Below are 14,095 nucleotides of genomic sequence, written 5' to 3'. Positions count from 1 at the left end.
GAAAGCTGCCTGTCACAGGCTGCAAGCAGCGAAAATGCCCTACAGTAGGGTAATCACCCTACGGTTGGCAAACATTAAAAGAAACAAACCATTCTGCAACTATCTATTACCAGATGCAATAAGCATAAAAGCAACTAGTTTAATAAGCTCTTCCAATAGATTACCTTTGGGGGATCAGTTGAAAGGTGCCAGTTGACGTTTGGCATTGATCGCCGCAGATGTGGACTGTAGGAGGCATACCGAAACCCAGAGTAACCATCTGAGAATGGGGTCGATCGAAGGACTGCACTTGTGCTGTGATTCTGCAAGGCACAACAAGTCACTCAACATAATGCACAAAATTGTGGCTGTTTGGGTGTGTTGGACATCATGAGAAAAATAGACAGGATGCGGCAGAGAAAAGAGTCATGTAGTAGGAGACATATCTTGGTAGGAGGACTCACCATAACAGCACCATCATGGTCTGACGCTCCAGACACTAGGGACAAAGCAGCGCATCTGGTCAGTTACGTGTCCCTGACATGAGGGAACAGCACTCACCATCTGACTTGCCGCAACTGAACTCTGTGCTGTGGGTTTTCTCCAGCTTGCTGAAGGATAAGTCTTGAGCCTGAGCATACAAAGAAAAACTTTCACACAGAGGACAAGCCTGCACCTGAGGTCCATTCATCAGCATGCTCTAAACTAGGCTGATGAAAAGTGGCCACATTAAGCCCTGCAAGTTGGTAAAAGTAACTATACAGGAGTGTTATGAAACAATCTAGGACAAAACATTTCTTGCTTTTAGTCTCTGAAATGTGACAATTAAGGGTGAATTTCAATTCCCATTTAGAGCACTTGAGAAGCAAGTAACGGAATGGCCAAGTGTTGGCCAAGTGGCAGAGATGTTGAGCACTTGAGGCTGCTCTGCAGTGCCATGCAAATGCTAGACACCCTTCCTTTGCAGTCCTCATTTAACTGTGTACTGAGAACAAAACAATTCACCTCAGTGATTCAATTCAGTCCTTTATTTATCATATATAAATGACCATTGCAACAGACTGCCAGCCAAAGAAATTAAGCTGCTCTCCTCTGTAAGTAGAGAAATTAAAGTGGTGAGACAGTGAAAGATTAAAGTAGTGAGAGGTGAAAGATCTGCAGAAACACTAATTAAGTTTAGTATTCTTTCAAAACATTTCAACTCATTTTGCAGCAATAGGTCGATTACTAGATGAGGGAATCAATGTGTTGCTGCTGGAGTTGTGTTTTAGCTCTTGTGGCTGAGCCTTTGGCCAGTTTAGACTAAAAGCCAATGAAAAATTAACTAGGCCTGTGTAGATAAGCCATCCACACTGTCACAGTGGCGGCTATTTTAGTATTGTGTAGTAATCTACTAACACAGCCCAGATTATTTTTTCTCAAGCTTAAGAAAACTATTCAATATACAGTAAGTTATCCCTACAGAAAAGGAGCCTAGAAAAATTGGCAGTGGCTTAGCTCGGCTATGCAAGGATATATGTAGCGAAAGCTAAGGCACAGCATGGTTAGCCTTGGTTAATCTTTATTGCAAGTCCAGGTTAGTCTGGTTGTCTAGCTATGTTGCGGAGTTTAGCCAGTCATTCGACGCACTGTTCGCCTGTTTCCTGAGCGATTTGTTTCCTCCATCTCGTTCCGATGTCGATTCCAGGCCTCCTCCTGCTTATCAGAATTGTCGCCATACATACTGCCGCCTCAACTGTGGTTGCAGCGCACGCGAGCTCTCTTTTTCAATCCTCTGACATGTTATCAGGCATGCGACGCAGCTGACGAAGCGAGCGCAACGACGAGGAATGCGGTGCGACGTCATACCAAACGGCGGCAGCGGAAAGGCGCAGCTCCGCACAGCGGCGGAACACCTGTGGCTCGGTGCTACTAGCGGCGCATGCGCAGTAGTGACTAGGGAGCGAGAGAGAGAGAAATATCCACGGCGTGGCATGCATTGTGATGTCATGTGCCTCCTCGGAGCACCGCCATGGCAAAATCGCAAGTTCACGGCCAGTAAAGCTTTTGCTTTAATATCCGTTGTAATTGAGTGTGTAAAGAACTACAATAGACTCCAGTTAAAGGGACAGAATAAAGTGTTGCTTTTACCAAAGCTTCATTTAACAACAGAAATTATCTACAATTGTTTTATTTGAAAAGGGTCCAGTGCTGTAACCTTGCTGCAGTGATAAAAATCACTGCCCAAGCACTCCGTACAGATGGTTAACCAGCGAAGCTGAAACATGCGGCCCCGGTGTTTATCACTGGGTTAATCCCGACAGTCCATTAAATGACGACTAGGTAGGCTGCTGAATCCTCAGTATGCAGTTGCTGCTTGCGCTCAGCTGCATGAGCCTGTTCTTGTGCTCGGGCTGCAGCATCGGCATGACTTAGATGAGCTTGCTCCCGGTCTGCATGCAGTGTTGCTGATTGAAAGCTAGACTAGCTTGTTCCTGGTCTGCATGCAGCATTGCTGATCGAAAGCTGCCTGCTCCTAAGGAGTATGTATGGCGCGTAGCCTACCCATTTTGGAGCCGGAGAGAAACTGCTGCGCATGCGCTCGGCGGCAATGGAGAGCAACGATGCCACTACTGGCACAGCTAATTCAACACCACCTAGATAGCACAAGGCCTATTCCCTCCAATGCAGGACATCATGTTACCCGGCCTGATTGCCATAGAACCTAATGGAGATGCTCCCAAGTAGGCAACAGTGATTTTGACGTTACCACTTTCATCACACCAGCCTTGTCAATGGAAATTTCAAGCCGGGTAGCATGATGTCATGGATTGGAGTAAACAGGCCTTCTGCTATCTAGGTGGTGTTGGCTAATCGTACGCCTCTTTCTCGGAAAGCATATTGAGGACCAGCGAACAAGGACAGAAGGGAGACGACACCATAATGCGCTAAATATGCTTTCCAAGTCAGTTTACCAACACACCCAACAAATGGCAATGCTTTCTTTTTCTATCTTTTCTTTTCTCGTGCATTCGCAAGAAGTTGTGGCGGAGGAGTTTTCGGCGTACAAGCGACCGACAGACGGATGGACGAATCGGCTAGCCATATACAGCTTTGCTGTAAAAAAAAAAGGAAGACTGCTTCAGATATTGTAGCTTCCTTTGTGCAAGCATGTTTATGTGGTTTCCAAAAAGTCAACTACACCTCTATTCCAAAATAGTGACAGACAGAAACCTAAGCAACTAAAACCCTGCTTTTCACCACAAACTATCTTCCTTAGGGTGGGTAAAGAGTGCATTGCCTAATGTCTCGTATTCCTGCTGTGTGAACAACCACATCTTAATATACGGCAACTACCTAATGAATTGGCCTTTGTTTACTATTTAGTAAGGGTGCGCAAAGAGCAGTTTCTGAGATTGAATTGAATATAGAATATTTTTCAAATTTTGTGAATAATTTACAGCCTTCTCTACATTAATATCAAACAAATCCCACATCCTTGTATGGTTGAATTCCGTTAATTCGACTCCGACAGGACCTTCAAAATCCATCAAATTATCCAGCAAGTCGAATTGAACAAGATGCAGAAAAAATGCCACAGAACACTGCTGATTCATTTGGCAGTATTTGCCTGATGAATGTGTGATGTTTAGTGGTGCAAGGGCCAGGTATGGCGAAAGAGCGCCATGCCAGTGTTAATGAGTTCACAGTGGACTGATGAGTTCTGTGAAGTTGATGTGACGTGGCTGTAAAGGGGTCTAAAATGGTTGCTGTAAATTGTGTAAAATCTATGTGAAGTAAGATTATGGCAATGACTAATAACATGTACTATGAGCATTAAAATGCACTGCCAAAGAATGATGCAATATAACATATAGTAAGTCAGATGCTAAAATTGGCTAGAGCATTACTGTCTCCCCAGAGCCTTTAAAACACAAGGGCCTAAAGGCATGTGCTATACTAACTATCAAAGCGGCATCCTCTTGAAGGATGATGTGCTATGAATTTAATAGACTTACAACATGTGTGAAAACAGCATTCAAGAAATTGAGGACTGCTTTCGTGTTAAAAAGTGGTTCTTTACCAAAAACATAGCTGGATGAAGAGGGACACAATAGCGGTATACAAGTGGAAAATGTTTCTTCCTGTCTCTTTTGGCCTCTTGACACTCCAGGAAGATGTGGAGGATGGTCAGCCTGTCACGACATCTACAACAGGTTGGAGGCTCGTTTCCAGTCAAGAGAAAGCAGGGTGTCTACCAAGTTGACATTTCCAAATTCCCTGTGTTTTCCATGTTTTCCCCGAGTACCTTTGCAAAATTCCCCGAGTGATGCAGAACTATGTTTTATGTCAAGACGGGCTGAAACCATATTGCCGATGCTGTCACTCTAATAAGCATACGAAAAAATTTTTTAAAAAAGACGACTTAGTCCAATTTGAATACTAAGTAGTAGTGTTTATGTTATTCAAAAAGAGAATAGAAGGGAGGGGTTAGTAAAATGCACGGTTCATAGTCTTCAGGCACTTCGCTTTAAGATATTTCAAGTGGAGAATAAAATTAAGTTTTGTGTCCAAGATAATATCTAAAAATTTGTGTTCAAGGCTGACCGATAGTAGTTCTCCATTAAGGTCAATAGCGGGTTCTGGTGTATGTATGTTTGAGAAGAGGACACATGTGCTTTTTTGAGGGTTAAATTTAAAACCATTTTCTTCTGACAACTTTGAGAGTTTGTTTAGGCCAAGCTGTAGCTGTCTCTCGCAGATGCTAAGATTGCATGACCTAAAAGCTGTCTGTACATCATCTACATAAACCGAGTAAAAGAGTGTGCGTGGTATGATGGTATGTAAGGAGTTCATTTTCACAATAAAGAGGATACAGTTCAGCACTCCACCCTGTGGTACACCTGTCTCCTGTATGAATGATCGAGATTGCACATTGCGAACTCTAACACGAAACATTCTGTCAGACAGGTGGCTCTCAATAATGGTCAGCAAGTTGCCACGTATACTTATTCCAGAAAGATCCCGAAGGATCCCAAAGCGCCACATAGTATCGTACGCCTTTTCCATATCAAGGAATACAGATAAGACAAGCTGTTTGTGGATGAAGGCTTCCCGGATGTACATTTCCATGCGAACAAGCTGGTCTGACGTCGATCTACCTTCCCTGAAACCGCATTAGTATGGGTCTAACATTTTGTTGGTTTCAAGATAGTGGAGCAAGCGTATGTTCACCATCTTTTCAGAGTTAGCATAGGCAGCTTGTCAACACTATAGGCCTATAACTGTTTGCCAAGGAAGGGTGCTTACCCTGTTTCAGAATGGGAATTATAATGGCCTCTTTCCAGAGGGAATCTGGCCGGAGGACCATATACCATTGTAAAGAAAAAGAAGTTTTTTTTTGTGTTTCAGATGGCAAGTGCTTTAACATTTTATATATTATGCGGTCAGAACCAGGGACAGATTTGTTGCAGCCGTTTAGTGCTGCTTGAAGCTCTGCTGTGCAAAATGGTCCATTGTATACCTCACCTTTTGCACTTTTTCGTTCTAATGGCTGCCGTTCTATTCGTGTTTTGCGTCTTTGGAATGTGTCAGAGTAGTGCGACGAACTGGATATGTGTTCAAAATGTGTGCCTAGAAAGTTCATCTGGTCTTCCATACTATCTCCCCGAGTATTTACTAAGGGTAGCGAGTAAGGATGTCGACCTTTTATTCTGTTCACTCTATTCCAGACCTTTGTCTCATCTGTGTAAGAGTTAATTCCTCATATATATTTTTGCCAACTCTCTCTTCTAGCTTGTCAGCGTGTTCTCCTTCCCCGAGATTTGACATGCTTGAAATTAACCAGGTTTTCTGCTGTCGGAGAATCGCGGAGCAACCCCCCATGCTTTGTTCTGCTTCTTACGGGCGTTAAGACACTCCTCGTTCCACCACAGAACACGACGCTTCTTAGATGATCCTTTTGTTTCTGGGACACATTTGGTCGCAGGATCAATCAGAAAAAAAGTGAAGTATTCAACCACAACAGCCAGGCTTAGAGCAGAAATGTCAGCCCCCGATATGAGAGTAATTTTTCCGAACTGCTCCCAGTTGGCTGAATCAGGTTTCCACTGACGAAACTGTGGGGGAAATTCATTCATCTTCGGGGTAGACAGAACTATCGGGAAATGGTCGCTCCCGTATGCATTTCTAATAACATTCCATTTAAGATCAGGTAAAAGGGTCGGAGATGCAATACTGAGGTCTATAGAGGAACAGGTTTTATGTACATTATCATATCTAGGTGCCTTGCTATTCAAAAGACAAGCACCAGAAGAAAGGAGAAACTATTCAATCAGTAGACCTTGCACATTGCAGTGAGTCACCCCATAGTTTGCTGTGTGCATTTAAATCTCCTAGAACAATATACGGTTGGGGTAATTGATCTATTAATGTTTGGAATTCATGTTTATGGAGCTAATAATGCAGGAGTATGTACAGAGAGCTGATGGTAATAAGTTTGTTTAGAAGTACGACTCGAACGGCCACTGCATCTAGGGGCGTTTGAAGTTGTAGATGTTGACACGCTATATTTTTGTAAGAGTATATGCTTATAGTATATGGCTACAATGCCAGATGATACAATGGCATCATCACAATCTTTACGAAAAATAACATAATGACGCAGAAAGTTGGTGTGTTTGGATTTAAGATGGGTTTCTTGCACACACAGCACTTTTGGAGTGAGTTTGCAGAGAAGTTCTTGAACATCATCAAGGTTTCTGAGAAGACCTCTAACGTTTCACTGGTTAATTTGAGTGTCCATAATCAAGTTGATTTGGCACTGTGCGTACAAAAAAGAATGTTTTAGCCAAGAGAGCCTTTTGCGGCCCCGTAATTTTGGTTTTGTCTTTTCTAGAGCGGTCCAAAGAATTTCGCCGCTCCTTAGGTGGTTGCTGCACCACCATGCTTGGGGTAGTGTCCATAGCCTCTTGGGAATCGCTGGCCACTCACTCTAACGAGCGATGTGTACGTCGTGTTGCCTTCGCCTCAAGGGACAAAGGCAGTGGCCTCAACAGCCCGGAGGGTGATGGGTCCTCCTTAGCCTCTGCACTATGATGGCTGCTGCCAGCACTAGTAGAGGTCTCTGGTGTGGTGGATTTCGAGGAGGGCAGGGCAGCCTCAGTTGCTCCCACCGTGGGGGCGGGTGGTGATCGCCTCCGTACGCTGTGTGCGATTTGGGCGACCACCAGGGTCCATTGTGATGCTGCCTCCTGCTGCACCACTTCGGCAAACGAAGTTTTCAATGCAACTGAAGGTGAAAGTCGTTGTCGTGCTTTCCGGAAACTGATATTCTCTTTGAGTTTGATAGTAATGATCTCCTTTTCTTTCTTCCAGGCTGCGTAAAGACCTGGAATACGCAGGGTGGCTTCCATTGCAGTTTGCGCAATGGGCTTCAGCAGTACATTCGTCAGCAGAGTGAGCTTTTGTAGCACATTTCACAGAAGTTAGTCATCCTCGGCAGCTTTGAGAGGCATGCCAAAACCTCAGACACTTGTAGCAGCGTCGAGGATTCGGAATGTAAGGTCTTACACGCAGTTTGAGGTAGCCTGTTTCTATTGCATCCAGGAGTGTGCTAGAGCCAAAAGTAAGTATTAGGTGTTTGGTTGGTAGTTCTTCGTTGTCGCACCTGATTTTTATATGTTGTACATGTATAACATTTTCCTTTTTCCATCCATTCAGGAGTTCTTCATCGGTCAAATCCACAAGCTCGTCGTCTGAGACCACACCCTTGACGGTGTTTATTGTTCAGTGTGGACTAACAGATATGGTTTTATCGCCAAAATGCCACCAGGTTTGTTAGTTTCTTGTACTGTGGTTTGTCTTTCACATCAATCAGAAGGTCCCCATTTGCCATCTTGGTGGCTTTGTAGCCACTTCCTATGACTTCTGCGAGGCATTTCGACACCCAGAAGGGTGAAATGTTTGTCGCTTTTTTGTCAGTGTTTTCACAGTGAATCACATGATACTTGGGGAATGTGTCTCGTTTCTTCAGAAAGAATTCCAAATGTTGCATTGATGCGCCCCCTTTTCGTAGGGCGATCAGGTAAGAAGGGTTTTGAGGGTCCCATGAAATGTATTGTTTCTTCGGTATCAATGCCAGTCACCCACCACCGAGCCCAACGAGGGGACACGGCAGAGATTGTTGTGAAGCAAGCCCTGCCATGCCAATTGTACATTGTTACTATAGCCACATATGTTATAATTAAAGTAGATCATAGCACACCAGGTTAACCCTCGCTGCCAGGAAAGTTGGAAGTAAATAGAAGAGAGGAGAAGACAGGAAAGATTGAAAGGGAGAGAGAAAGACACAGATTGGAGAGGAGGACAGGAAAAGGCAACTACCAATTTTCCCAGGGTGGGTCAGTCTGGGGGTGCCATCGACGTGAAGCAGAGGCCAAAGAGGTGTGTTGCCTCCGCCGAGGAGCCGTAGAGGTCCAAACACCCGGCATCGGCTCAACCCCCAGGATCCCCTTTTCCGCGGACATGGCTAAGCCACACACGGCTACACGCTCGAGGGTCCAACCCTCATGTGCTCAGGTATGTGGTGTTGCAACACACTGAACGCCTGCTGACGCAGACGCCCCTGTGGGGGCCGTATCGGACCTGCGATCACGGCAAAACCTCCGGAAAATTGGACGGCGAAGAGTGCTTACATTTGAAATTTCCGACGTTCCGATACATTGACTCTACGGGGTACGTGGTGGTGCCACGAAGCCGTCCAAATTATCGGGAATGCAGTAAGTCGGTTGCTGACTGTACACTGGCAACTCCTCCAGCCGATGACAGGGCGTCAAAGACGATTCATTACGATTCCTGTTACTTGAGCCAGCATTACCTCGACTTTCAACCCTTTCAACAAAATTACAGCTAATTTTCCCTGAGAAAAGTACAAATTTCCCGAGTTTTTCCAGACTACTCAAAAATCCCTGAGAATTCGCGGTTTTCAGGATATTACAGGTTGGTAGACACCCTGGAAGGTTATGAGTGCCAAATGTGTGTCCTATTCCAAGTCTAGTGAATAGGACATCTGTTCTTCGTGTTTTCGTAGTTGGGAGACAGAAACCTAACTTCAGCTTAATCATGTGAAGCTTATTGCTTGTTTCAGCATCCCATAAGCGTTGCCAGTGGCTTCGCAGTTTGTTTCATAGGAAAGGTTTCAGACCTATGGCAGGGGCAGCAGCAGAATGATTAATACTTTGCAATGCTATTGTTTTGGCAATTTCATCGGCGAACACATTACCCTCAATTCCTCTATGGCCAGGAACCCAGCATATTAACATGTCTATGAGATAAATAAATGTTGCACAAGAGTGAGTAAATTTCGATAAAAACAGGATTTATATAGTTTTGTAGAAACAACACTTTTAGAAGACTTAACGTGTCTGAATATTATTGCTTTCTCAAGTTTTAATTTTTTTATATGTTTTATCACAGACAGTACCGCATAGGCTTCCGCAGTGAAGGTACTGGGTTCAATACGTCAGATTTGAAAAAAGAGGGACCAACAGTTTTAGAAATAGATGCACACCCACTTTCTGTGTGTCCAATTTACAAAACTAACATAGAAATTATATTAAAGCTCCTGAACAATGTAGAAATCTAATGTGCAACCAATTTTTTAGCAAAAAAAAAAAAAAATAGAGAAAAGGGGCAAGGGTCTAGTATGTGTTGTACAGTGGCAGCCTGTTTCTTAAAAGTCAGCTTCGCTGCACGGTTTTAAAAGTCAGCTTTGCCATAGCACATCCCTATTATGCGGGAAAGCATACGAATGCCGCGATGGCGATTTTGGTTCTGTATCCAACTGCACCACAGAGGCGATTTTCGGCCCAACTTTGCATTAAAAACAGCACACTTAAGAATTGGGTCAATATCGTAATCAGGCATTGCGAGCTGCAGTTTTTGCTTGAAAGTCCTCCTAAGGCAAGCAGGCTGGCCGAACATAGGCATTTTCCACAGGGAGATAACGTGCGTTCAATGCATTCACTGTCCTCTAAGCTCCGCAGAGACACACACTGCCACTAAAGGAGCTGCTATTGGTGTCACCACAGAGGTGAGAATGTACATGCTGCCTGGGCAAGATTAAATTATCTGGCAAAGGCCAATTTTAGGATCAAAATAACAAATTTTGGCCCACAGAAATGCATGGGTGCTGGCTGGGACCAAAAAATCATATTCACCGGAGTTGAATTAATGGATGTCTACTGTATTCACAACAACAAAAAGTTTTTCATTAAACTGCACATTATAAAGCATGCTTTATTAAATGCACAAACTGAGCATTAGGAACAACTAAGCCGATTGTTCACAAACTCAGGGCTCTTAGAAGAATATACAATCATGCATTATCATATAAAGTTCATGAATGTATAAAGCTTATAAACATAACTTTTTGGACCAATTTATATCTCTGTATACGTTCGCGAGCCAACCAGAAATATGTTTTGTCTATGGTGATGGCAGAGTCAAAAGGCAGTTTTTCCTCAGTTCGAATGATCTTGGCAGATGGTGCCACTATTCTACAAGATATATTGCAGTGTGCTGTATCGGTATCAGCAATATTCAGCAATGACAAGCTATTCTGAGCATCTAAGCTGCGTCATTTTGGATTCAATTGCGCATGCTCTAGTAATGATGTCACTACATGAAAAGTACCTAAAAACGAATCCTTTCAATAAACATTGTGGAGTCCTTGCTAGCGTGTCAATCTTTAACAGTGGTGACAAAGATATTGTCACGTGGTAGTGACTGAAGAAAGCAGCCAAACTGAGAAAGACGAAATTAGCGTTTTATTGGGCGAACTTGTGCCCTCAAAAACAGGCTACACTCAAAGAACGGCGACAGCGGCGAGCACAGTTGGCGATCGTCGTAAAATCTAATCAACGGGTCAAGTGCGTCATCTTTTATATATCATTCGTCGAATGTTCCAGACTAATCACTGGGGCCCACGTGCCTTCCACAAAGTTCTACATTATTCGCGTTGAGCACACATGCGATCAGATTACAGAAGGTTCGGTCACAGACAGCGGATGGAAGCATCGATAACATTCCAGAAGCTTCCGACACATGCAGGTGCGTCCTGCGCTGTACGATAACATTTGTTAGGCGGCGAAACGTGGCCGCCCGATAAAGATAAGTACACGTGTCAATACCCCCCTCTTAAAAAGCATCGACCCGATGCTGCAAACAAACGAAAGTAATCAAGAAAAGCACTCGTAGCAAAGAAAACAACAAAATAAGGAAGTTCGTCAGCGTCCGTAAAAGGGTTTAAGACACACCAGGTGGACCACTTCAGATTGTGCACGGCACCGCTGTGAATGCGAAATGCCGTCTGGCACGACCTCATAGTCCAGTGCGCCAATAGGTCGGATGACCTTGTAGGGTCCGAAATAGCGTCGCAGTAGTTTCTCACCGAGTCCTCGTTGGCGTATCGGGGTCCATACCCAAACATGGTCGCCGGGCTGGTACTCGACGAAGCGTCATCGGAGGTTATAGTGTCGGCTGTCGGTCCTCTGCTGGTTCTTGATCTGCAGGCGGGCAAGCTGTCGGGCTTCTTTGGCGCACTGGAAATAGGTAGCGACGTCAAGATTCTCCTCGTCAGTGACGTGTGGCAGCATGGTGTCGAGCGTCATCAGGTTCCTGCTGTAAACCAGCTTGAACGGCGTGATCTGTGTTGTTTCTTGCACCGCCGTGTTGTAAGCGAATGTTACGTACGGCAGGATGGCATCCCAGGTATTGTGTTCGACGTCGACGTAAATTGCTAGCATGTCGGCGAGGGTCTTATTCAGCCGCTCCGTAAGACCATTCGTCTGTGGGTGGTAGGCCGTTGTCCTCCTGTGCCTTGTCTGACTGTATTGCAGAATGGCTTGGGTGAGTGCCGATGTAAAGGCCGTTTGTCTATCGGTGATGAGGACTTCTGGAGCGCCATGTCGCAGAAGGATATTTTCGACAAAGTATTTTGCCACTTCGGCTGCGCTACATTTCGGCAGTGCTTTCGTTTCAGCGAAGCGGGTGAGGTAGTCTGTCGCCACAACAATCCACTTATTTCCGGTTGTTGACGTCGGAAAGGGTCCCAACAAGTCCATCTTGATCTGCTGGAATGGTCGGCAAGGCGGCTCGACTGGCTGTAGTAATCTGGCTGGCCTTGTCGGTGGTGTCTTGCGTCGCTGACAGTCTCTGCATGTTCTGACATAACGGGCGACGTCGGCGGTCAGGCGCGGCCAAAAATACCTTTCCTGTATCCTCGACAGTGTTCGGGAAAATCCGAGGTGCCCAGTGGTCGGATAGTCATGTAGGGCATGCAATACTTCTGGACGCAGTCCTGAAGGGACAACAAGAAGATAGTTGGCGCACACTGGTGAAAACTTCTTTACGAGTAGGTTATTTTGAAGCGAGAACGAAGACAATCCTCGCTTAAATCCCCTAGGGACAACGTCGGTGTGCCCTTCCAAACACTCGATGACGTTTTTCAACTCCGGGTCTGCTCGCTGCTGTTCAGCGAAGTCTTCCGCGCTTAAAATGCCAAGGAAGGCGTCGTCATCTTTGTCATCTTGCGGCGGCGAGTCAATGGGGCCGCGTGATAGGCAATCGGCATCAGAGTGTTTTCGTCCGGACTTACAGGTTACAGTGATATCATATTCTTGCAGTCTTAGGCTCCACTGCGCCAGCCGTCCTGAAGGATCCTTTAAATTCGCTAGCCAACACAAGACGTGATGGTCGCTGACGACTTTGAGTGGCCTGCCATATAGGTAAGGGCGAAATTTCGCTGTAGCCCAAACGATGGCGAGGCATTCCTTTTCGGTTGTAGAATAATTGCCTTCCGCTTTTGACAATGACTGGCTAGCATAAGCTATCGCGTGTTCATGTCCATCTTTTCTCTGGACTAGGATGGCACCGAGGCCTAGGCTACTGGCGTCGGTGTGGATTTCAGTATCAGCGTGCTTGTCGAAGTGGGCAAGTACGGGCGGCGACTGCATGCGTCGTTTGAGTTATTGAAATGCGTCGGCCTGCGGCGTTTCCCACTTGAACTCGACGTCACATTTAGTTAGCTGTGTCAGCGGCTCAGTGATGCGTGAAAAGTCCTTGACAAATCGCCTGTAGTAGGCACACATGCCAAGAAATCTACGCACTGCCTTCTTGTCGATGGGCTGCGGAAACTTTTCGATGGCAGCTGTCTTCTGCGGGTCGGGGCGGACTCCAGACTTGCTGATGACGTGGCCAAGGAACAGAAGCTCATCGTAAGCGAAGCGGCACTTTTCTGGCTTCAGAGTGAGCCCTGATGACTTGAAGGCCTCCAGTACTGTCGCAAGCCGCCTAAGGTGATCGTCGAAATTTCCGGCGAAGACAACGACGTCATCCAAATAAACAAGACAGGTCTGCCACTTCAATCCTGCTAACACCGTGTCCATGGCGCGCTGGAATGTTGCAGGTGCCGAGCACAGTCCGAGTGGCATGACCTTGAACTCTTAGAGGCCGTCTGGCTAAAGCCCCTCCATACACGTTTCCGCCGACCAGGTTAAGTACCGCCAACCTGCCCTCCTCCTCCACGCTCCTCTCCCACTCACCCCCCTAGCTTCCGGCGTCAAGCGGAACTTACGTAGCTGCAGCTTCCTGTTCCGAGTGGAAGTGACACTTTGTTTTTTAGCGTTGATAGTTTCGCACCGCTGGAGAGGCGTTACTTGCACGAGTTGCGGTTGAAACTGTGAATGCAATTCCATCCAAGAACCACCGCCTACTGTAACCAGCGATCTGCTCGTGTTCGCTGCTTCGCGTCAACCTGCGACGGGTTGTGGCACGAGCGACAACATACAGTGGAATGTAGTGCCTGGGCGCTTGGAGACCACTGCCGTTTTTTGTGCATTTGGACAACAGTGACCGCGAACTACTACTTCAGCGGAATACAACAGCTTGACCCCTTTGCATTCTTCTTATGATGACTGCCACAGCTCTGCTAAGCACGCGCGGGCGTCTCACCATCATCTAACAGCAGTCAAAGCGGAAATTCCTGCAGCGCAACTCCAAGAAGCGGAAACACCGGAACCGGAAATTTTTAAACTGGAAATGCCGGAACCGGAAATACCGGAACCGGATTTGGTGT

At 45.8% G+C, this 14,095-nt stretch overlaps 1 protein-coding gene across 5 annotated transcripts in view; it reads right to left on the bottom strand.

Annotated features, from left to right (window-relative positions):
* Unc-115a (actin binding LIM protein Uncoordinated 115a) overlaps nt 1–14,095 on the bottom strand; it is a 593,933-nt gene that overhangs the window by 78,094 nt on the left and 501,744 nt on the right. For all 5 annotated transcript variants that reach the window (XM_075676601.1, XM_075676600.1, XM_075676598.1 and 2 more), the window contains 3 exons: nt 541–610; nt 444–478; nt 165–302 (listed from right to left, as the gene is read on the bottom strand). In XM_075676601.1, coding sequence (XP_075532716.1) covers nt 165–302; nt 444–478; nt 541–610 — 243 coding nt within the window. The remainder of the gene's footprint in view (nt 1–164; nt 303–443; nt 479–540; nt 611–14,095) is intronic.

Source organism: Dermacentor variabilis, unplaced genomic scaffold (genome assembly GCF_050947875.1).
Source record: "Dermacentor variabilis isolate Ectoservices unplaced genomic scaffold, ASM5094787v1 scaffold_12, whole genome shotgun sequence".
Classification (NCBI taxonomy): domain Eukaryota; kingdom Metazoa; phylum Arthropoda; class Arachnida; order Ixodida; family Ixodidae; genus Dermacentor; species Dermacentor variabilis.
This window is presented reverse-complemented; position numbering and strand designations above follow the sequence as displayed.